General features: G+C 51.1%; 2 protein-coding genes across 5 annotated transcripts in view; one reads left to right on the forward strand and one right to left on the reverse strand.

Moving 5' to 3' along the window:
- The window catches only part of CACNA2D4 (calcium voltage-gated channel auxiliary subunit alpha2delta 4), a 121,716-nt gene that overhangs the window by 73,352 nt on the left and 26,713 nt on the right, over positions 1-21,651 (forward strand). The window lies entirely within an intron of this gene.
- On the reverse strand, positions 984-19,962 carry LRTM2 (leucine rich repeat transmembrane protein 2). 4 transcript variants are annotated; one of them, XM_086885523.1, is made up of 5 exons: positions 19,652-19,937; positions 9,220-9,359; positions 7,565-7,726; positions 3,160-3,750; positions 984-1,680 (listed from the first exon to the last, which is right to left on the reverse strand). In XM_086885523.1, exons 3-5 carry the CDS (start codon positions 7,629-7,631, stop codon positions 1,226-1,228), a joined length of 1,113 nt encoding a protein of 370 aa, XP_086741649.1. In that variant the 5' UTR covers positions 7,632-7,726; positions 9,220-9,359; positions 19,652-19,937; the 3' UTR covers positions 984-1,225. The 4 variants fall into 4 exon arrangements, with proteins under 4 accessions (XP_086741649.1, XP_023780879.1, XP_023780907.1 ...); XM_023925111.2 differs by lacking the exon at positions 19,652-19,937 and adding an exon at positions 8,249-8,400 and having other exon boundaries at positions 9,220-9,341; XM_023925139.2 differs by lacking the exon at positions 9,220-9,359 and having other exon boundaries at positions 19,652-19,962.

A 21,651-nucleotide genomic window follows, 5' to 3' on the forward strand; every position in this document is an offset into this window, starting at 1 on the left:
CCTGGTAAGCCACCTCCTCCACTAGTCTTTCCTGATGACCCACTTCTGATCTGCCAATCAAACGTGTCTAAATGGAGGTTTCATATCCTTACCCTCTCCATTTATTAGAGAAGACATAAAATAGATAAGAATGCACCTTCTTTTTTTTTTTTTTTTTTTTCATGCTGTGTACTTATTTCCACAGGCTGGTGCTGTAATCTCAATAACTTTTCCTCTCTCCATCCTCTCCTGCCAGTTCCCACTGGCTCTGCACTATGGCTGAGATGTGTTTGTTACTCCTCAGTGGCGTGTGCATGTTTTTTGTCTGAAGCAGAAGGTGATACGCACTACTATGATGAGGGTAAGGTAAAGTGGCTGGATGTATCCATGGCTGCATGCAGAGGGCAGGTCAGCATGGGCATGAGTGGCAGCTCTGCATGTGCAGGTGGGGTGCCTGGATGCCTGGAACCAGGGCTGGCTCTGTGCGTGCGTGTCGGGATCAGGAGTCAGTGTGTGTGTGTACAGGAGGATGGCTCTGTGCCTGTGCACCTGCAGCAGGTGACACGTGTGTCAGCTCAAAGGTTTGGACTTGGCCAGGAGGCAAAAAGAGGGGCACTGTGCTCCCTGGCAGCGTGTTAGGGTGATCCAGGTATCCTTCCACCTCTAAAAGTGAGGAGGGAAGTCTCCCACCGACTGTCACCCTACCGTAGGGACCTTGCCTCCCTGCTGATGTAATCTTGGCAGCACTGATTTGTAGGGTAGGCAGCAACTTGGTGTCACACGACAGCAGTGACCTAAGGGTGAGGCATGGACACCTGTGGTGTCCTGCTCCCCACAGGGGCTTTCACACAGCTGCTCTCTGTTTGCAGACAGCTCTCGACACGATACAGGACGACTCGGGGCCGAAGCTGAGAGGATGACACAGGTTCCCAGAAGGTGCCAGCTGCCTTTGCAGCAGGCATGTGAGGGAAGCTCTGTGCAAGGGCATGAGGCACAGCAAGCACTCGAGGTCTGACTCTACTTTATTTGTCTGGGAGGGCCCAAGGGTGAAAGGGCACAAAATGGGCCTGGGGCAGAGGAAAAGAAATTGAGCCAGGTGCCCTGACCCCCCAGAAGCATGTTGTACTACTTGGGTGAGTGGAGCAATAGCACAGTCTGTCTGGGAAGATGTATTTTGGGAGGACCCCATGCTTGACTGCTCTCAGGTACCTTTTTTCATCGCTGTCCCTTCCTTCCTAGAACGGTTTCACGCCACAGAAGAGATTTGTTTTTGTTCTTCATGTTCTCCCTCTGTGTCCCCCATGAGCGGCTGCCTCTTCTTCAGCTCCCGGTGGTACTTGGCCATGAGGGAGGCGTAGATGCAGCCATAGGCAGCAGCCACCACCATCATGATGCAAACGATGCCACAAACCACGCCCGCAATGATCACAGTGCCAATGGCCCGGCGCACGCTCACAGGCCTGTACCGCTGTTTCTGAGGGCATCCCACACTGGGCTCCACTTCTGTTTCTGGGCCTGATTTAGATTTGGAAGGAGCAGGGCTTCCTTTAGTGCAAGGTGGGCCAGTATTGTCCAGCACTGTGGAGCTGTTCTCGTCATCCAGCTGGGAGCAGTAGTTGAACATCTCCATGGGCACCATTCGCATGTCCTTTCCTTTCAGCTCCTTGGGCAAGGTGCAGGCCAGCTGGTCGATTTTCCCACCTGTTCCAACAGAGATAACAGGAGTCAATCACAGCCCCATCCCCACACAGAGACAGCAGGCTTAGATCCTCAGCTGGGGTGAGTTCATGGGCCTCCATTCACACTGCCCAAGTATTTCCCCTGCAGAAGCTTCAGCCGTGTCAGCTGGCCAGAATGCCTCTGCCTAGGCTGGGTTTGGCACTGAGCTCCTGCTGCCTGGTATCTGCATAGGCCAAGCCATGAAAGCCCTCTGAAACCATTTAAGTCAGCCTCATACTGTTTAGTGAGTTATGTAAGTCTCAGCAGAACCACTTTAGAAAAGGAGAAATTAAAGCAAAAAGATAGCACCAGGCTGTACCTTCTCAAAAAAACAACAGATACACATCCCATCTTCTGACAACTAATCCATCTCTGTGAAAATAGTGACAGATGTTGAAACAAATGCTTGAGCGAGTTTGGGCAATTTCCTTGGAAGGGGAGGGAAAAAAAGCAAAGTTATGTCTGCATGCTTTCCACTGACTTTGTGATACGGTAGTCAAGAAAGAAAACAAATCAAAAAAAAAAAGTGGAAAGTGGCACTCGTGTGCTTGTTTGATTCTGCTCACACAAATGCATATTTCAGACTGCAGTGTAGCCATAGGCAGAGATAATCTCCCTGCAGCATGGCTGTGATCAGCAGGGATGTGACAGCTGACTGTTGCTATCCGCATGATTTGAGACCCTTTCCTACTCATTGGTTCCACAAACAGAAGGTCAGGCCTTCAATCCTCACTCCTGTAAAATGTGCCATCTTTCTTAGAGCTGCAGCTCCTGAAAGCATGTCATCCCATCAGCATTCCTGCTAAGTGATGTACCTTCCTAGTCTTCTGTGTTTCAAGGAAAATCTGGAAATACGAACTTGTCAAAAACTGCTCAGTTTGAAATGATGATTTCATAGCCAGTCTGACTTGGGGCCTGGCTTGTTAATTTGTGCTGTAGGTTGGGTTCTCCAATATGAGTTGCAGTGTTTTTCCTAAGTGTCACTGTTTCCTAAGGTTCTTTTTTTGGCAGCAAACCTGATGCTTTACAGCCAAATCTGACTTCTAATTCTCTCAGCTTAAGCAAGAGAATGGGATGGTTATTTCCAAGTGTGAAACGCATTTCTTCTCTTTAGGCAAAAAAGAATGAGGTGAATTCATAATCCTAAAATTTTAATGTCATTTGAGGAAAGTTCTTTCTTCTCTCAAGACTGAAAAAAACAGGTAATAGTTCAGATTAGAAACAAAACAAGGAAATAGGAGATCTAGGGTTGCTGGGGGCTTCACAGACTGGCAGTGTTGCTAAGTGAAGGTGCAGAGGCACTAAACTGTAGCCTCCTCATGCTCTTTGGCTGAGAGCAGTCCTTCAGGTCAGTCTGACCTGCCAGGTCTACCTGCTCCTGTTTCTTCCCTGCCTGCCTTTTCTTGCCTTTCCTGGAAGAGCAGCACTCCTTCAGCTGCCTCCCGCAGCGCGAGCACCTACCTCGGTAGGAGAACCACTCCATCCAGTGCTTGAAGTCTCGGAGGTTGCAGTCGCACTCCCAGGGGTTATCCCCAACCTGGAGATGCTGCAGGCTGGTTAGAGGCTCAAAGGTCACCCTGTCCAGGCTCTGCAGGCGATTGGACCTGAGGGAGAGGGAGCGGAGAGCAGGCAGGTCGTCGAAGATGCCCGAAGGGATCTGGGCCAAGCCGTTGATGGAGAGGTCCAGCTGGCGCAGCAGGGCCGTGTGCTGCAGCAGGTCCTTGTCCAAGGCCCGGATGCTGTTGTTCCTCAGCTGCAGCTCTGTGAGGTTCCCCAGGTCACTGAAGATGTTCTGAGGGAGCTGGTCCAAGAAGTTGTTGGATAGATCCAGCCTCTGCAGAGCAGAGAGGTTGGAAAACACTGCTCCTGGCAGGATGCTGAGTTTGTTGTTGAGAAAGAGGAAGGTCCTGGTGTTTGTGGGGATGTCTGAGGGAATGGAAGAGAGGCCCAAGCCACTACAGTCCACTTCCAGGTTGCCACTATTACACTTGCAGGAGGATGGACATGCAAAGAAGGACTCAGCAGCACACAGCGAGAGCCAGCAGCCAAGCACTGGAAGGTGAAAAGCAGGGAAGGAAGAGGGCATGGATTAGATCAGTGCTTTCCCATCCTCACCCACCACCAACTCCAACACAGCCCTCCCAGCAGGGCTCCTCACTGCAATGTGCTGGCCTGCACCCTGACTTTCCTCTCAGCCTGTTTTTTTATGAGCAAGCAAGTAAATATCCTTCCAGTTTCACACCAAAGTCAAGGCAGTGCATCCCAGTGGACTTTGCTGACAGATACTGGAGCACTGGTACCTGTCAGAGAAGGATGGAGCAGAGAGAGGTGGGAGGTGTCACCTCTGACAGAGGACAGCTCTTTCTAAACAGGGTAGAGAGAGGAGGGACCAGGTATATTTAAGAAGCTGCAATTTTTCAGAGACAGATGTGTTATTATAAAGCTTTTAAGAAAAATGAAAATGAAACAACCTGCATTTCAGGTGTGCTCCTGTAATTTAAATCCTAATATTTGCAATAGATAAGACTCAGACTCTAATAAGACTCTAAATCAGACCATTGTTTGCTTACCATATTCACAGTGTGTCATATGGGCCCTGTGTCCACTTTTTAATGAATTACATCACATTACAAAGGCATGACCAAGACAACTGCTAAAAAGTAACAACTGGACACCTGATACTTGCTCTCAAAACTCATACTTGCTCTAAATCTCATGGCAACAGCCCCAAAAGTATCTCTGAGTGGCCAGTGACCACCCCCATCCAGAGGTGGTAACTGGGTACAGATGCACAATTGTTCTTGTTAAGAACTTTGGACACATTCTGGACTACAGTCCTACACAAATCATGGTTACCAATTGGGCAGACAACAGACTTGCAAAGAACAGTTTAAACCACTTCTAACCAAAATTGCCCACAACAATGCAACGAGGAAAAGAAGTGGATGTTGGTAACTGACAAAAGCAGTGTCAGGAAATGGGTTACCATACACACACACACACACACACACACACACACACACACACACACTTTCTTCTATACTATCTCAAAGTTAAGGTTGAACAAACCACAAATCAGCATTTTTTAGAGCTGCTCTGGATTCCAGACATGGGTCCAGATCCTGCCAGTGGTGCCAGGGCAATAGTTACCAACCTTCCCTGGGAGCCAGTGGCTTTTCAAACTCTCATTTTTGTGACAAAGAAGCGTTATCAACAAGAAAGCAAGCTTTGTGCCTCTCATCATTAGAGGAGTGGGAGTTATGTTTAAGCAGACTATGTAAAACATTTGCATCCTTCATCTGAGTTCCTTTTGTGGAATTGAGATTGCACAGCGAATTCCACTATTCTTCAATGTGGGAAGCAAATTCAGCTCCCTCGCAGTTTTTAAGGTGACAAGTTTGAGTGTTTGACTAAAACTGAGGCAAGTTTGTCTGTACATCATGCCTGTCCTCTCCCTTTCTCACTTCTCTTCAGAGAAGGCAGTCACTTGGGTTGGTAGAGTCTTTCTAGGGGTGATTGGTAGCTAAAGGGGATGCATTTATTGTCTCCCCTTCCTGAACTGGCAACCAGGTTCTTCCATCCTGCTTTTCTTCAAGGAACCAACAAGCAGGTGTTTTGCTTCTTAATCCTAAAGGAATTGTGAAAAGACTGCCACAAGAGAGGGAGCCAAAGGAGACCCACGCTGTGGAGAAGCTCTGCCTGGGGCAGCTTTGCAATCAGCCGTGCTCTTCCTCTCTTCCCTCGTGCCACTCTCTAGAGTTTAATCTGACCCACAACCCATTTTTTTACAGCGACTTTGCTTATAGTGCTGTGCCTTCATACTCCTGCACAGGGTGGGTTTTGTGTTCCCAGAGATCCTTGTGAGAATTGGCAGATTTGTGGACTGGCAGTCTGAGGAGAACTATCCCATTTGAATCCTAAGCTATATGACTTTATTAATGACCAAAAGATAAATGTTCAGAGATAATATATCAGTTCTCTCTTATTTCATCCATCTTTCCCAATTCCTCAATTATTTTTTACTATCCTGCAATTGAGATCTCAGGTGCACATCAGCCCAGGCCATGCCATCAAATGTGCTCTTTTAAGGGGAATTGTGGATCCTTATGGTGAAATGCAAGACAGATCTTTACCCAGAGCACCTCTGTGCTTTCTTGTCAAGCACAGGCTTGGCCCCACAACAGAAGTGGCCATGAAAGTAGATCATAGCCTATGGACTAGTGCAGTGCAGGTACTGACTGGCTGGCTGATATTTAATTCTGTTCAGAATACGTCCCACTCTTGTTGTAGGGAGAGAATTAAAAGAATGGGAGCTAGAGTGGGGAAGGGAAAGAGCCATGAGTCATTCAAGTGACCCCCATCTTTTCCTGGATGCTTAACAAAAGCCCAGTATTAATAATAGATTGGCAGCTGTGATGATGAGATAACAGCTGCTTTGTACACCAAGAAAGGCAAGAGCAGCCCATGTATAATGCTATCCAGGTGGCATTCTGCTCAGGGCTTATCTCTCACAGTGCCTGGCTGCCTGCAGCGCTGACTGGCTGGCTGTGGGGTTCCACCAGTGTGTGTGCTGGCAGTGGCTGGCAGGAACAAAGTCTCAGGCAGCTGGCTGTGGTTATGTTAGGGAAATGGATTTATGCCAAGCTTCTGCAGCCATGTAGGATATGCCAAAAATGTCTTGTTGTTGCCCATACATTGCTGTATGCTTTTGGAAATATTTTAGTAAAATCATACAGAAAAGAGGTTTCGTTTTCCTTTCCCTGCAAGAAGTGCATCCATGAGGATGTGAAGTGAGGCCAGGGAATTCATTGCGTTGGTTAAGATGCAGCTCTACAGGAAAGAGAGGCAGGGAAACAATAGACAGAACTTGAAGCTGTCTTCCAGCCCTGCAGAAGGATGGATAACAAGTGTTTTTGTGTTTGAGGAAGCTCAAGTTACTTTGTGGGGTGTTTGGTGACTCTAGAAGGTGGCAGAAAGCTGATCCAGGCATATCAGATTAAGTCAAGACTCAGTAGCATTCATTATCAATAATTTACACAGTCTAGTCTGTGAGGATGGATTACAAAGATGTTTGTTTTCTGGAGAAGGAAATACTTCCCCCAGCTTCTTACAGCTGCAGCTCCAAACGTGACCAGGAGGACTGGAGCAAGGGAAACAACCCACAGACCTACTTGGTGCCTGGGCATGCAGTAGTGAGGGACACTCTCCACATGTCCCTTTTGCTCTGCTGTGGTCCCCAGATGCTTCTCTGAGATGCAGATAAATTCCCAGAAGCTCCTCATCACCCTGCTCTGCACTCAGGGGTACCACAGCAGCTGCCCCAGCCCGCTGGCAATATGCACAGGCTGAACGTTTACAATTTAATTTGAAAGAGAGTTTCTTTATTTACCCTCGATTTTCACTGCATGTGGCAGTGCCCAGTCAGAGAATTCTGCCTTCACATCCTGCATTTCCTTCTAAAATCTGTTATGACTTTTGCTGTGAAGAGCTGGGAGCCTTGCTCAGCAGCCTGTGTATAAACCCCAAGCACAGAGAGGAGTCTGCAGCTCACAGGATACTGATCTGAGAAGTGTTTGGGGTGGATCTTTGTGCCATGGTATCTGTCGTGCTGTTTCTCACCTGCCAGGCCCACTGGAATTCAGAAGCAATCATCACTCGCTGTCCCACTTTAAGCCCATCTTCAGCTTTAGAATATCACTCTCCCTCCCAGCTAGCCTTGGCCTCTAAAGGAATCAGGAATTAGTTCAAACATCTCCATTCTTAGCTGTCCCTCTCCCCTGTTCTTAACCCTGATGCGACCTATTTTCTTCCCTCTCCCTTGGCAAGCAGGAATATTGTAGCTGGTACCTGAGCAGGCATTACTTACGACAAGCCTCCTGCCACCTCATGAGGAACCTGCTCCTCCACCGGTGGCCAGCACTTGTAGGCAGCATTGTGGTCTTCTCCAGCGTGTCTTCACATCCAACAGCCAGCCTGGCACACGGCCCCAGGGGGAGAGGGAATGACCTTGTAGCGTGCCTGCCAGGTCCTGGAGAGGGAAAGCAGAGCAGAGCAGATGAGATTCACTTCCCTGGGTGCAGCACATGGGGCTGAGCTCAGGGCTGTCCTTTCCCCTCCCCAGTTAATGCTCTGCCTTTGAGGCATCAGTTCTGTTTTGGAGGAGAAATGGAGGATATCTCAGGAGGCGCAGCGTGTTGAAGGCGCAACATTAATTCATTTTGAACCTCACGGTGCAGAAATAAAACCCGATTCACCTAAGTGCCAGAAAGAAGTTTGTGCTTGAATAGCCTGCTGTGGTAGCTACATTGGCCTCATGCTCAAGGTTAACCTGATGAATTGCTAAGGTGACCCTGCCAGGGCAGCAGACTGGGGCTCATTCCTGTCACCTCCACGCAGGCTGGTGCCACCTGTGCATCCTCAGCCTGACGCACGGCTCGGGCTCGCTGAGAGCTGGGCACCAGCGGCTGCCAAACTGCTTCTCTCCCCTCTCCTCCTCCTCCTCCCCCCAACTCCATCCCCCCTCTCTGCCCCCCCATGCCGTATTCCCTACCAGCACTTCCTGTCAGTTTTAAGGTAAAATGGATGTGGTGGCTGGAGCAGCACAGCTCCAGCTTGGGGATTTCCCACTGCAGCAACTGCAGGAGCTGAAGAGCGAGCGAGCCTCGGAGGAGAGGGAGAAGGAAGGACCTGAGGCGGGGGAGACTGAGTGGGAGTGTTGAAAAGAGAGGAATTGCATCTTAATTAGTAGAAGGAAAAATCCTCAGTCTAATTAGAAATCCAAAGACCATAAACTCTCCCCTGACAATAAGTGACTGACAACAGGTTTCAACTTCCCTCCCGCTTCCCTTTTGGATGCAAGGAGGCAGGAAAAATGAAAACACCACAAACCCTTCTGTCCCCCTGCGTACTCCCTGACGTGCCACCCACAGTGACAGCAGCAGTTATTAGATGGACACATTTCAACCAGAGTACAGAAATAAGCCGTTCTCCATCCCCTCTGAGGGGCTCTGACAGCATCCACGGTGGCTATTTTGGCTGGGTGCTGCACTGCCACCAGGACACTCTCCCCACACACGTGCCAAGCGCCTACCCTCCCCCAGGCTCCCAGACTCATTTATTTTATATGGGAATGTAAACCACCAGGAAATATTAAAATTAGCATCTTGATGAAAATTATCAGCAGGTTCAGTGCCTAGACTAGCACATTTGCAAGGCTATTTAGATCATTTACCTAAATGCCAATGCACCAAATACCTCTGTTTGGTACAGAGACCCATTCAGCCTTCATCCGCTGCAGCCCCCCACTCCCCAAACTGAGCTGGAGCCCTTCCCCTGCAGCCCCCACTGAAGGAGAAGCTGCAACAAATAGCTGTCCCCATTCGGTGCTTGTGCTCGACCTGACCGAGGAGACTTTCAGCCTCCCCCAGAGAAACGTCTGCATCCTAAATGCCACCACCCCTGGAGTCTCCTGTCCCCGCCTGTCCATCTGGAAAAGGAGGATGAAAAGCTGCAGGCACTTACCTGGAAGGGTTCTGCCTGCAGCCACTTCCACCCGACTCCCCGGACACTGCCCAATTCCAGCCTCTTCCTTCCCTCTCCCTCCTTGACTTTCACTCCCCAGCAGCAGGCTTTCCGTGTGCTCTATTTAACTCCCTCCAGCACTGGAATAAACGGCAGAGTTAAGCTGACAGCCACAGAGCCTTATCTGCCTGCTAGATAGCGCCAGTCGAACAGCTCCAAATCCCGCTGCCAAATGATCACGTCCTTGCTCTCAGCATCAGGGGCAGCAGCCTGCCATGCTCTGCCTTTCCCTCTTCCCCACCTTCACTCCATCTAACTTTGTCAGGGTTATACATAGCTCTGTTCCTTGTGCTCTTGCCTTTTGGCTCTGTTTTGTAACACCCCATCTGTATCAGCTGGCTTGGTTCCAATTAGGGGGGGCTAAGCAATTTAAAAAAACAGAAAAAACCCCCCCCCAAAAAAAACCCACAACCCCAAGCCCAGCTTCCTTGGGTGCTTTGTGACACGGTGTCCCCTCAGCCCACCCCCCTCTCAGGCCATGCCCTGGTGGCTCTCCCCCCTGTGGGAATCACCCACACCCCAGGCAGGGATGGGGGCCAGGGGCAGGGCTGGCACACCCTGGCCTGAGGATGGGGACAGGGTCAGGGTTTCCATCCCCAGCCCCTTCTGCTCTGGCAGGGCAGGTCCAGCTCTTGCACTCATTCCTGGTACCTCACGGGCGCCTCTTTCCCTCAGGCAGCACCAAGGCTCAGGCAGAGAGTGCAGGGTGGGAGGAGCAGCCATGTATAAATAAGCCTTTTCCCTATGTTTAGAATTTATTACAGTGCATAGTGATTAACACCTGTTCAGGCTTTAATGCTGTCTCCTGCACTGCAACATGCACTGAGATGGAGGGGCCTTGATAAACCCAAGATTATTTTAAAGCATGTCACATACATGCCACACTCCCCACTCCATAGATAGCAGCCACCCTGCCTGCACTCATACACGTGTTTCCAAGACTTAAAAGCAGCTACCTTCATGTACAAATGCACAGAGTCACCGACCCAGCTTACATTTACAAATCTGTGCACGGAGTTGGGCTTGCACATGTGCTGGGGACTCGTCTGTAACTCATCTTTATTAACCTCCCTATCTTCCACAAAGCTGCCTGCTTCTCCAAGCATGCCCAGGTGGCAGAGCAGTAGATTTGGAATAGGTAGAGTTTCATGGCTGCTGAAAGGTGAGGGTCAATGAGCTTCTGCATTTATACCTTGAAGAAGTGTGTTCATGGAGATATTTTAATTCCAAAGATCCAGAAAAAAGAACCAGTTTCTCCTATGCATCTACTGCCCGTAAGAACACTCTACCCTTAGTGATTAATATTCCACAGCCAGGAGAGAGCAAGGAGGCAGAGAGGATTTTTAAGAGGTTTTTTTTTTTTAAAAGGTTTTCTCTGACTTGTCTTGAATTCTGACTTAATTAGCAGTTTTCTTGGGGCCCAAGAGATGCCTTCTGCTCTGCAGAGCACCGGGCCAGCTGCACTCACTGCCAGTGCAGCACTGGGAACGTGTAATCTTGGGGCAAACAGCACCTGCCCACACCTCCAGCTCTCCAGAGCAGCACCAGATGTGTCTGGCTGCTTTCAGCCTGACAGACAGGGATTTTTCCAGCAGCCAGGACTCTGCCACACCTAGGAGTGCTCCCTGTATGTCCCCAGCTCAACAAGAGAGGCACCGTGCCATCTCTTCTGAGCTTGCCTGGCATTGCTTGGGAGCTCTGGATGCTCTGAAGTCACCCAAGGGCCCCACAAACCAGGCATTAGTTTTTCTCATGGGCTTTCTAGATGGTTCCTTCTCCCTAGGGCAACATGTCAGCTGAATGCCCTGTGATCCATGGGGCACGGTGGCCAGAGCTTTCTTCCATGTGCTTGGAGTTGAATGCCTTTCCTCATTCTGGAGAGAACAGGGTCGCCTGTGGGGCTGGTGATGGCCTTTTCCTATTACTGTTTCAAATAGGACATAAAAGAAAACTTTTTTTGTTTCAGCTCAAGGCAACAAAATTAAATCATCCGTTTCTGGCCCATGGGCTCCAGTGGCCAAAAATACACCAAGCTGAAGTGCCACTTGGACATTTGGCCTGCTGTCAGACTCTAGAGGACTCTCTAATGAGGATTCCCCTAATTAGATTGAACAGCGAACCTTGCTGCTGGGGGCAGGGGGAGGGAAAGAAGGGGGGGATGCAGAGGAGGTTGTAATGGCTCTGCAGGACTTGCCAGGGCCTCAAAACTGCAGCAGGCGCTGTTCCTGCCTTGTGCCTGCTCCTCTGTGCCCAGACCCAGTGATGTTTGTTTGCAGCATCCCCACAAAAGCTTTTGTGGGGAGGGTACCAAGGAGCACGCTAGGAGAGCAGGGTTTCAGTTTCCTGTATCCACCTGCTGGTTTAGTAACTCTTCCCAATTCTGTGTCACCTCCTATCCAAAGCTTGCCACGTGCTCTATGAATGGCTCTTTTCCTGGCTGTAAGGTGGTGTTATTTTGTGTTTCATGACCCCCAGAAGGAAGGCTGAGGTAAGAGCCAGTAGCATTTCTGTTCTGGGTAGGTGGATAAATCTGTCCCATTCTCCAGACAGCAGCACTGAGGCTGGAGACACAGGTGACTGTGTCACTAGGATGAGACACTGTCAGAAACAGAGCCCAGCACCCTCTGTCTCTGCTTATCTCTCCAAGCCCCTTGCACTAACCCTTGGATCATGGCTGAGGGATCAGACTCTGCTAACAGCCTGGCTTATGAGCACTGGCAGGGCATGTGGGTGACCTATATTACAGAAGGGTAGGTAGCAGAGACTGCAACAGATGCCAGCAATAAATTATCAGAAAGTATGCACAGACTTTCATCCCTCCCCCATTCCCTTGATGGCAAAGTCCCTTTCCCCTTCCCAATGCTGAATTGCTTTAGCCTTTATCAGAAAAGCAGCAGCATGAGGGAAGGCATGGAGGACGCTTTAAGGAGATTATCTTCTTTCCTTCCCCTTTCCTTGCAGCTTTTAGGATTCATGTTGTGTTGCTATCAGCCCAAAACGGAGGGGGACAGCGGTACCCCAGCATTTAGTGACTAAAGCAGGTTGTTCTATGCATGTCCCTTCACCTGCCCTTGGGGGCCAGTGGCAGCAGAGACACACAATCTGTGTGGCCTGACTACCACAGCACAAGTGGCTTTAGATGGCATGGGGACCTCTCCCATTCCTGGTCCCCCAACACACCTGCTAGCAGTGCAAATTATCGATCCCAACAGCTCACACTGTCTCAGTGGCAGCCCCTCATTTGTCCTCTCTTTGGAATGCAGAGGCACTCAGAGGTGGCAGAGAAGCTCAGTAGAGCTGTAGAAACACCCAGTGCTTGTCACTGCCCCAGTGAGCTTCCAAGCTAAAGAGCTGGGGGCTTCATTTGCAGCACTTGCTGATTTATTAACACGTGTGTTCAAGATTCATTAGTGTTGTGCTGTCACAATCAGTGGAAAGCACATTTTAAATTCATACCAGAAACCCAGCTGCAGAAGAAATAGTGCCCTCTGACTTGCAGTGATCAATCACAGCTAAGCAAAACACCTCATACAGAAAGCTGTAAAGCAAGTAGAAAAAGCATAAAATCCACTTGGTCTTGTAAGGGACTCTGCCACATTCCTGGCCTGGTGTGAATAAAAACCTCACCCTTTTCTCTGTGATGTGAAAAAGTCAAAAAGCTTCTGATTTTTGGATTGGCAATGTAGGAACCTCTGAAATGCACATGTGTTGTTGGTAAAAAACTTTTCCTCCCCAGGACCCTTCAAGAAAGACCAACTTTATTCCTATTTTGTGGAGGGGTAAACTATGATGCAGGTAAAACTGGCTGCTGATTTGGGGTGGCTGAAATTTCAGCTTTTGATACTTCATCATTAGTTCTCATCAGTTCCCCATTCACTCAGGATTTTCAAAGCTGTCAAGTGCAGCATTAGCACTTGGGCTTGGAAATACCGTCCTGTCCAACACAGAGTATTTGTAGGCCTTATCAAAGTTACACAGAATAAAGGATTTTTGGCCAGGTTTTCCCAAAGTTTCCTGACAGGTCCGTGGCAAAAAAAAAAAAAAACAGGAGAGAAGCCGGTTTTCTTGATTCCTCATTCCATAGCTTAAGCAGAAAACACTATTTGCATCCCAAGCCTCCCTGACCAATGCACAATAATGAGACTGGGAAATTCTGGAGGAGCTGGAAATACCAAAGGCACGGAGCCTCAGCAAATCCTCTGAGAAATACAGAGCATTGGAAGGGGAGACAGGGAGGGTAGCACTGCTGGGAAAGACCCAGATTGCTGTGGAGATGTGGAATTCCTTGGGAAGCTGTGGAAGCAGGTGGAGAGAGCGGGATATCCAACCAGGAGTGACAGGAAAGTCCCGGCGCGGTGCGAGTGCGGCATATGGAGGAGGCCCAGAGCAGCAGCAGGAGGAGAGCTGAGGGGGCAGCTGACAGGAAGAAATCCAGCCATGTGTGTGCCAGCATCTTCTCCAAACGCTCCTGAACGTGACAGACCACGTGCATGTTTCCTCCCTGCAGAACGGAGGCAGCTGAGAAGGGAAGCGGGTGAGGGAGTGGGAGAGGGGCTCAGAGGAGGGACACGTGAGCTCACTACCCCAGTTTCCTCCTCTTTCTCTTGCCACGGGGCGATGTTTTTGTTCTTCTCACACTGTTGGCAAAAATTGGTAACCAAGTGAGATGTGGAGGGGGGTTCTACATGAAGGTTGAGATAACATTTTCTGATCCAGCCAGGAACAGTTGGCTGTGGGTGGTGGCTTGTCACCAGCCCTGCCAGTTCTAATCCAGATCCCAGTTTTTTCTCATTCTCTCAGCTGTGGAGTGAAGAGCCTTCCCTACAACTTTAATTTCCTGCAGGGGTTAATCCCATGGTCAGTGGTAGCTCAGGCCCTTAATCCTTTTGCTCAGTCCCTTGACAGCAGGGCTGCGGCCGCTCCTGCCCTGGCAGGTCTGAGGCAGGCACCCTTCTGCTCCCTGTTCCTCCCCGACACCCCACCAGCATCCTGCAGCTCACTGGCATTTCAAATGCTGCTCCCCCCTTCCTGGCAAGCCTACCCCGGGGGTGTGGGTGGGTGGTACAACCAGGAAAAGGTTGCAGGCAGAGAAGACAGCTTGGTGGGAGAATCCTGGTTCTTCATTCCCACCGCCACTGCGCTCACAGGTATTTTCTGCACTTCTTGGTTGGATGGTGCTCTGAATCCCAAAGTGTTCTCTTGTTTTCATTCAGGTGGTGCTCAAGAAGGAAGGTGTGTATGAGCCCACATTTGGGAAGGATTCTCTAAGGGGTCAAAAATTTTAACGTGGCCCAGTGCCTTCCCTGGGTCTCTTACTTAGAGTCAAAGGATGCAGCAGATCTTTAAGAGGCAAGGTGCCAGCCTGTCTGAGATAAGAGATACATTTACATGCGCAGAGTAATAGATGGAGGTGCATCAGTTTAGCAGCAAGATAGGAAAATGTAAGTTTTTAATCAATATAAGCTCTGTCTCTGGAGTGCTAGGCCAGATGTCTGTTGAACAGCATGACCAGACTGCCAAACCAAGGGCTTTCCAGATCAATACCAAGAGACCCCTGGTACATTTTATGGGGGTCAAAGCACTTCAGCCATGAGCCTTTCTCCTTGTGGGTTCTCATTCCAAAAATGAGGAAAGCTTTTGCAGGCCTGAGTGATCCCTTGCACACAAAATGCCCCGCACTTGCTTGTTCCACATCATTCATTTCTGCACTAGCTCAAAAGCTGGTTTGGCTTTTTTCATTGCCTGCATTTTAGGATACACTGGGCCCTTGAGCTCACTGGCCTTCCTTATGCTTGACTCTTGTTACTCATTCTTCTGGTGGGGAAGCCAGGGTGCTGAAGAACTGCTGCCACCAAGGCTGCTCCTCCTTTTCCTCCCTCCCCTCGTCAGCTGTGCTTCCCTGGGTACCAGGCTCCCCAAATGAGCTGCAAGGGTAGTGGCTTGTCACTTTGGCAGCAGGAGGAGAGAGAGGAAGGAGAAAACACTGGAAAAATGGAAGAACTTGAAGGTGTCACGAGGCTGTGCCCTGGGTATGTCCAGAGGGGCAGGCACCATCCATCCTGCACAGTGGTGGGGCAGAGCACAAGAGGCTGGCAGTAAAAATCCTCTCAGCTCTTATCATCAGGGCATCAGTGACCCAGCACGCACGTCGCTCCTGGCAAAGCTCCTGAGGAGAGGCTCTCATCATTCCCACACAATGCATTTGTACTGGACTCTGAAGGAGACCTTTCCTGCCTCAGTGAGCTGCAGAGATCTGCCTCACTCGGTCACCACTGTGGCACAAGGTTGTTGGTGCTGCCTGCATCTGCTGCCCCATCACCTTCCCAGAGCATCCGAGAGGGGCAGCCCTGCAAAGTCCGCACAAACTGTGGGATCTGGGCTGCTGCCTTCAGCTCCAGGGGTGCCTGCAGATCTCTGGGACACATTTGTGCTTTTCACAAGCTGGGAATGTTGCCCATAGCTCAACAAGATGTGGTGACAGCTCTCCCAACCCAGAGCTCCAGCCAGGATCTTTGGACGCATCTGGGTTAGCACACGGATCAGCCTCATGCTGCAGAGCTTGCCAAGGCTGAGGAAGGACTGCAAATTTGATGTGACTTTAGTTTTCTACAGGGTTCACAGCCACAGGAGAGATACCTTGATGGCAAAGTTGACATCCCATCGAAATCACTAGAAGTGGTGTGGAGAGCAGGGCCCGCCTTCAGCCCCTCTGCCCCCACACAGCAAAGTCACAGCAGCAGCTGTCAGGGTTTAGGGCAAATTTGGGGGAAAACCTCCAAATGGGGTTCTTCCAGAAAGCAAATTCAAGCTGTCCCTTCCCCCAGCTGGTTCAGGAAAAAGATTTCCTTGGAGAAAAGTGGAAAAAACTGCTTTGGGCAGCACTGGAACTAGAGAGCCTCACCAGCAGGGGAAAGGCAGCCCAAGAGATGGTGCCAAGCCAAGTTCCTTTTACAGCTCACCTCCAGACTCAGGGTGAGGTCTTACTCTTTTATCCCTTGTGTGAGAGCATGGTCCATGGGGAAGGAATCTTCCCAGCCTCCTTGAAGTGAGGAGGAGCATGGTAGCAGGGCATGTAACAGCCTTTTCTTTCAGTCAGTGGAGAAGTTCTGACTTGTGTGGCTTTGCTGTAAATTTAAGTCTCAGTCCTTCCTGTGAAGGGCGTGGGGCATTGCAGAGCATAAACAATAGACATTCTCTTGTTTTGCCATTCATAAAAATGTAACGAGGAAATTGCCATTTTCATTAAAAGAAGAAAAAAATTGTCATATGTTAAAATAGGCTTGCAAAGCCAGGGACTTAAATGTGAGTTTTTACTTGCCCAGCCTTCATTCAGCCACTTGCATGGACACAGCACTGCCTTTGCTCACCCAACCAAGTGCTGCTTCTTTTTTTCACAGGACCCTGTCCCATACTCAGTGCAAAGTGACACTTGATACTCAAGCTAACAGTGAGGATGTTGTAATAAACAAGGCTGTTTTTATATGGTCAGAGTTAAATATTAAACCACAGTTTTGGCAGGAGGCCACAGGCTGTACATTCCTAATTTTGTGGGTGCCCAACACGAGACCCTGGGGGCCATTCTGCAGAACTGCTGAACGCTCACAGCTGTTTTCCAGAATGCTGGCAGCTCAGCCAGCAAACTCGTACAACCTCGAGGACTCAAGAGAGCCAAGAGGTCCCAGACTCTGGCCCTGCACCTGTTACTGAAAGGGGAAGTCTCTTTTCCCTTCAAAAGCCAGGAAAACAACCACTCTCTCTTGCCTCATCAGGAGCATAAATTCTCTAGCATCAGCTGCAAGGCAAATGTAGCTGCTAACATCTTCAGAACACCACAAGACAATGAATAGTGATGTATTGCCTGCAGGGCTTGCTTGGCAGGCAGTAAACAAATAAAACAGGCACACATTTTGCAGTACCCAAAAAAAAAATATATATATATATATATACATAGATATATATACCAGCTCCCTGCTTCACCTCTTTAGCACCAGGTAGCCAAGTACCTTGAATGAAACAGCTCATAAAAATACAGCATGTGATCCTACCTAGGACTGCAACCCAGTGCAAGTGGCACGCTGCCTCCAGTAGCAGTATTTCCTAACTTTCAACTGCTTTTTTTTGCAATATGAATAATATATTTCACATAATCCAACCCCTCACAGATGAAGCAACTTTGCCTTCCATCTCTTGAGTCTGGAATCGAACTAGTTTATAGAAAAAAACCCGCACATCTTCTTGCTGTTATCATACCCTCAATCACAGGAAGCTTTATTGTGAGCCAGCATTTTGGTGAAGCCACAGCAGGAATAAGGTATGTGTGACAAGGTATTTCCCTGCAGCAGGAGGAACATCCCAGAACTCCCACTCCTGCTTCTTTCCACTGACAACTGAGCGTGTGTCACGGTGTAGCACGCTGAGGCATTGCCCAGCTGGCAGGAGCATCCCAGTATGGGCATCTGAGTTATGGTTCGAGCCACCCAGCACTGGGACACTTGTCAAGCAGTGTAAGCAGCTGCTTGTAACCAAACATGGCAAGTGAAGGAAACTGCCTGCTCTGTCTTTTCACTCAGCAACAGGCAAGAGCTGAGGAGTCACCGAAGAACTGCCCAAAAATGCTCTCCCACAGGCTTGAGCCTCTTCCCCATCCTGTTCCAGCCTCTGGTGCTCCCTGAATGCTCCTGTCCAGGTACCCTTGTGGCTCCGTGCTGCTGCTGACCCTCCCAGCCCTTCTGAGACACAGCTCTGCCTTCATCAGCCTTCTGTGGTGCAGAAGAGCCTAGAAAATCCTTTCTGCATCAGGCTTAAAAAAAAAGCCAGAGGAAGAGCAGGAAGCTGAAGTAACTCTTAAAGATACCTGAGCTCAGAGTGCACCTTGCTAGCATGTGACATTCGCTTTGCTGGAGGAAAGGGTAAAGCTATCATCTGGTATAAAAATTACATAAGAAGGCTTCCCCCCTTTCTCTTTACAAACAGTCCCTTTGCTCAGGATTTACCATAATTCCTCCAAGTGGACAGGATGCACTAATAACAGAGGCAGCACTGATGTCTGACAGGGAGACAACTCCCGCAAGCCTTTCGCTCATGTGGAATAATTCCCTTGCAAATGTTGTTTGCCCACAGCAGTTAGAGGAAGATCCACCCCTCCCTCCACCCCCCAACAGACCTGAGTGACAAAGCTGAGAAGAAAAATGGTCTGCAGTTCTGGAAAGGCTCCCTTCTCCTCACTGCTGGGAATGTCCCCTGTGTTGGGACAAGTCGCTGTCTGCGTTTAGGGGTTCCCCTGTCTTTAAGGGTTTCCTTCTCCTGCAGCAGCAGTCCTTCCCCAGAGGAGATGTTGTCTCTATCCCTGAGCAGCAGGTCAGAGCCCTGCAGCACAGCAGAGCTGTATCCTGCCCGCTGCTGTTCCCAGCAGGGCTGTGCTGGATGTGGCACATTCGGGTTACCTGACTGGGGCCCAGCCTGGCCATGACCTGCTTGGAGCAGCAGCTTCAAACACCCTCTCTCCCCAGATCAGGAGACTCCAGTTTAACATGTCTCTGTTAATTAGCAGGAGGTGCAGGGACAGTAATAAAGTGGTCAGGCAGAGGGAGGAGGAGGGAGGCAGAATGCCCTGTGTGGGATGTGTGTGTGCACGTGTCTGTGCACGCCTATGTACACACTCACACACACAGACACAGACAGAGCCGGGCTAACCTTACCCCCTGGCCATCGTGTGCTTCACCTCCGCTCTTTTGGAACCTCATTCTCACCCTTTCCTCCCAGTCAGGGCTGGAAAAGGCTGTGAAGCTTCTCTGGGCTGTGTTTCACCCACCCCTCTCAGTGCTGTGCTTTCCACCCAAAAGTTCAGAAATCACAGGCTCAGCCTGTGGAGATGCTGAAAGCAGCTCGGGACTTATTTTTGGCTCTACTTGTGATTTGGCATCCTTCACTTCATGTCCTGTGGTCATGTCCGTGAGCACACACACCCCCACGCTCTCATCCACATCCCCCCCATCCTAAAGCTGTGCGAGAAGTGCTGAACCTGTTCGGTTTTGGTCCGCACTTCTCCATTTTAGGCTGTTTTTACCGCGACGGCTGAGTCCAGAATGACAGATAGCAAAGGCATCACAAGTCAGGCGATGGCACCTCTGAGAGCCCCGAGCAGGGCACGGGAGGCACCGAGCTCCCAGCCGCACCTGCTGCCATCCTCAGCGGGCAGAAGTTGCTCCAGCAGCAGCAGCAAGCCCTGCAGGGGCTGCGGCGTGCGGGGAAAGCGCTGCCCGGCCGGGAGCCCTGCGCTGCCCCTGCCTGCCGCCCTCCGCCCGGGGAAGCGCTCCCTGCGGCCCCCTCCCGCAGCCGGCCACCGGGAAACGCCGAAGGGAATGTCACTTACCCCTCTCAGGCTGGGATGGACCCTCCTGCGGGAGTGGCAGCTCTCCCAGCTCCCTGAAGCCGGTACAATCCCAAGGCAAATCCAGCAGAAAGCGGCTCCCCGCGGACCCTAGCTGGCAGGAGCCTCCCTAGGCAGGCTGCAGGGCAGGGGAGCCGCGCAGAGAGGTGACAGCGTGGGAAAGGGACTGTGATCCTCCGTGAATAATAACCGGGGGGGGAGAGGAGGAGAGAGAGAGGCGGGAGAGGGAGAAGCGCGGAGGAGCGGCAGCTGGGGGTACATGTGCGATGGCAGCAGCACACGCACGGGGACGCGCACAGCCAGCGCGGGGACGCGCACAGCCAGCGCGGGAACGCGCACAGCCAGCGCGGGAACGCGCACAGCCAGCGCGGGGACGCGCACAGCCAGCGCGGGAACGCGCACAGCCAGCGCGGGGACGCGCACAGCCAGCGCGGGAACGCGCGCAGCCAGCGCGGGGACGCGCACAGCCAGCGCGGGGACTCACCCCGCCAGGCAGGCAGCGGCTGCCCCCCGACAGCCAGAGCGAGGAGCTCGGGAGGTGTTCAGCCCTCCCAGTGCATCCTGCAGAAAGGGCAGCCGCTCTCAGTCCCTCTCTCTCCCTCATCCCGCCCTCGCTGCCATCGCTCTCCGGGCTCCGGGGGGCTCCAGGAGGGGTGAGGAGGTGCCAGGGCGGGAGGAGCTCCCCACAGCCCCTCGGGAGCTACATTGGTCACACACAGGTTACGAGAGAAGGCACCGAGCTGAACAGTTCCTCCCCTCCCTCCCTCTCTCCCCTGGTGACAATAAACCCGGAGGGAAAGGCGTCAGGATGAGCGGGGACCAGCCCTGGCTTTCCTATGGGAGCGAGAGGAGCGGCTGCAGCCATGGGGAGACAGCAGGGGAGAGCACGGGGGGCTTGGGAGAGCATGGGGGGCTTGGGAGAGCATGGGGGGCTTGGGAGAGCCCTGGGGGCTTGGGAGAGCATGGGGGGCTTGGGAGAGCATGGGGGGCTTGGGATAACCCTGGGGGGCTTGGGAGAGCATGGGGGGCTTGGGAGAGCATGGGGGGCTTGGGATAACCCTGGGGGGCTTGGGAGAGCATGGGGAGACAGCAGGGGAGAGCACGGGGGGCTTGGGAGAGCATGGGGGGCTTGGGAGAGCATGGGGGGCTTGGGAGAACATGGGGGGCTTGGGAGAGCTCTGGGGGCTTGGGAGAGCATGGGGGGCTTGGGAGAGCATGGGGGGCTTGGGAGAACATGGGGGGCTTGGGAGAGCCCTGGGGGCTTGAGAGAGCTCTGGGGGCTTGGGATAACCCAGAGGGCTTGGGATAACCCAGAGGGCTTGGGAGAAAGGCACCCCCTTCCCACCAGTGCTGCAGAGAGCATGGTGGGCTGGCAGTGAGTCCAGCAGGGAGACAACCGAGAGGTGCCCAGCACAACCCTGTGTCTGCTTCCTCAGGGATTCAGGGAAAACTCGAGGGGTGCTGTTAGGGAATAGTTGGGACAAGGGTGAAAGATCCACAGTTCGTTCCCCTGAGCTTTGGCTGCAGCAGAGAGTGTGTTCAGCCATGGGTGTGTGTGCCAGGTGTGGTGACATCCATCAGTGACAGGCGTTCCTGCCCTCCCTGACAGCGCCAGCCGGTGCAGGGATTCTGTAAGCAGCCAAATCCAGCCCACTACCTCTGTTGGGATTTCCTCTGTGCTCTCCCCTGGGCTCCTGTAGCCTTCCCCCCCAAAATCAGACCCCTATCTTGCCTTCCTCCATCTCGATGAGCACCTCTGTAGCTCGCATTTGCAAGAATTACTCTTTTGTTGATCTAGCCCTTCTATCAGATCCAGTGTCATAAACAGGCTGATTTGGGCTTTTTGTTCATTTTCATTTGTCTGGAAGTTATCTTTTTAAATAAAATATTTAGAAGACTCAAAATTTCAAGTTACCAGCTCGAGAGGGAAAATAAGAACATTTCAGAAATGGGGAACAGAGAGAAATGCAAATGGGTGGTAT

Source organism: Cyanistes caeruleus, chromosome 4 (assembly GCF_971803275.1).
Source record: "Cyanistes caeruleus chromosome 4, bCyaCae1.hap1.1, whole genome shotgun sequence".
Taxonomy (NCBI): domain Eukaryota; kingdom Metazoa; phylum Chordata; class Aves; order Passeriformes; family Paridae; genus Cyanistes; species Cyanistes caeruleus.

Bases quoted from the DNA above. Each gene is read 5' to 3' on its own strand.
- LRTM2 (XM_023925139.2), bottom strand. From the start codon at position 7,631: ATGCTGCCTACAAGTGCTGGCCACCGGTGGAGGAGCAGGTTCCTCATG. The intron at 3,751-7,564 runs GTAAGTAATGCC...TTCACCTTCCAG, and splicing joins GAGGTGGCAGGAGGCTTGTC to TGCTTGGCTGCTGGCTCTCG. The intron at 1,681-3,159 runs GTAGGTGCTCGC...CTGTTGGAACAG, and splicing joins GGAGTGGTTCTCCTACCGAG to GTGGGAAAATCGACCAGCTG.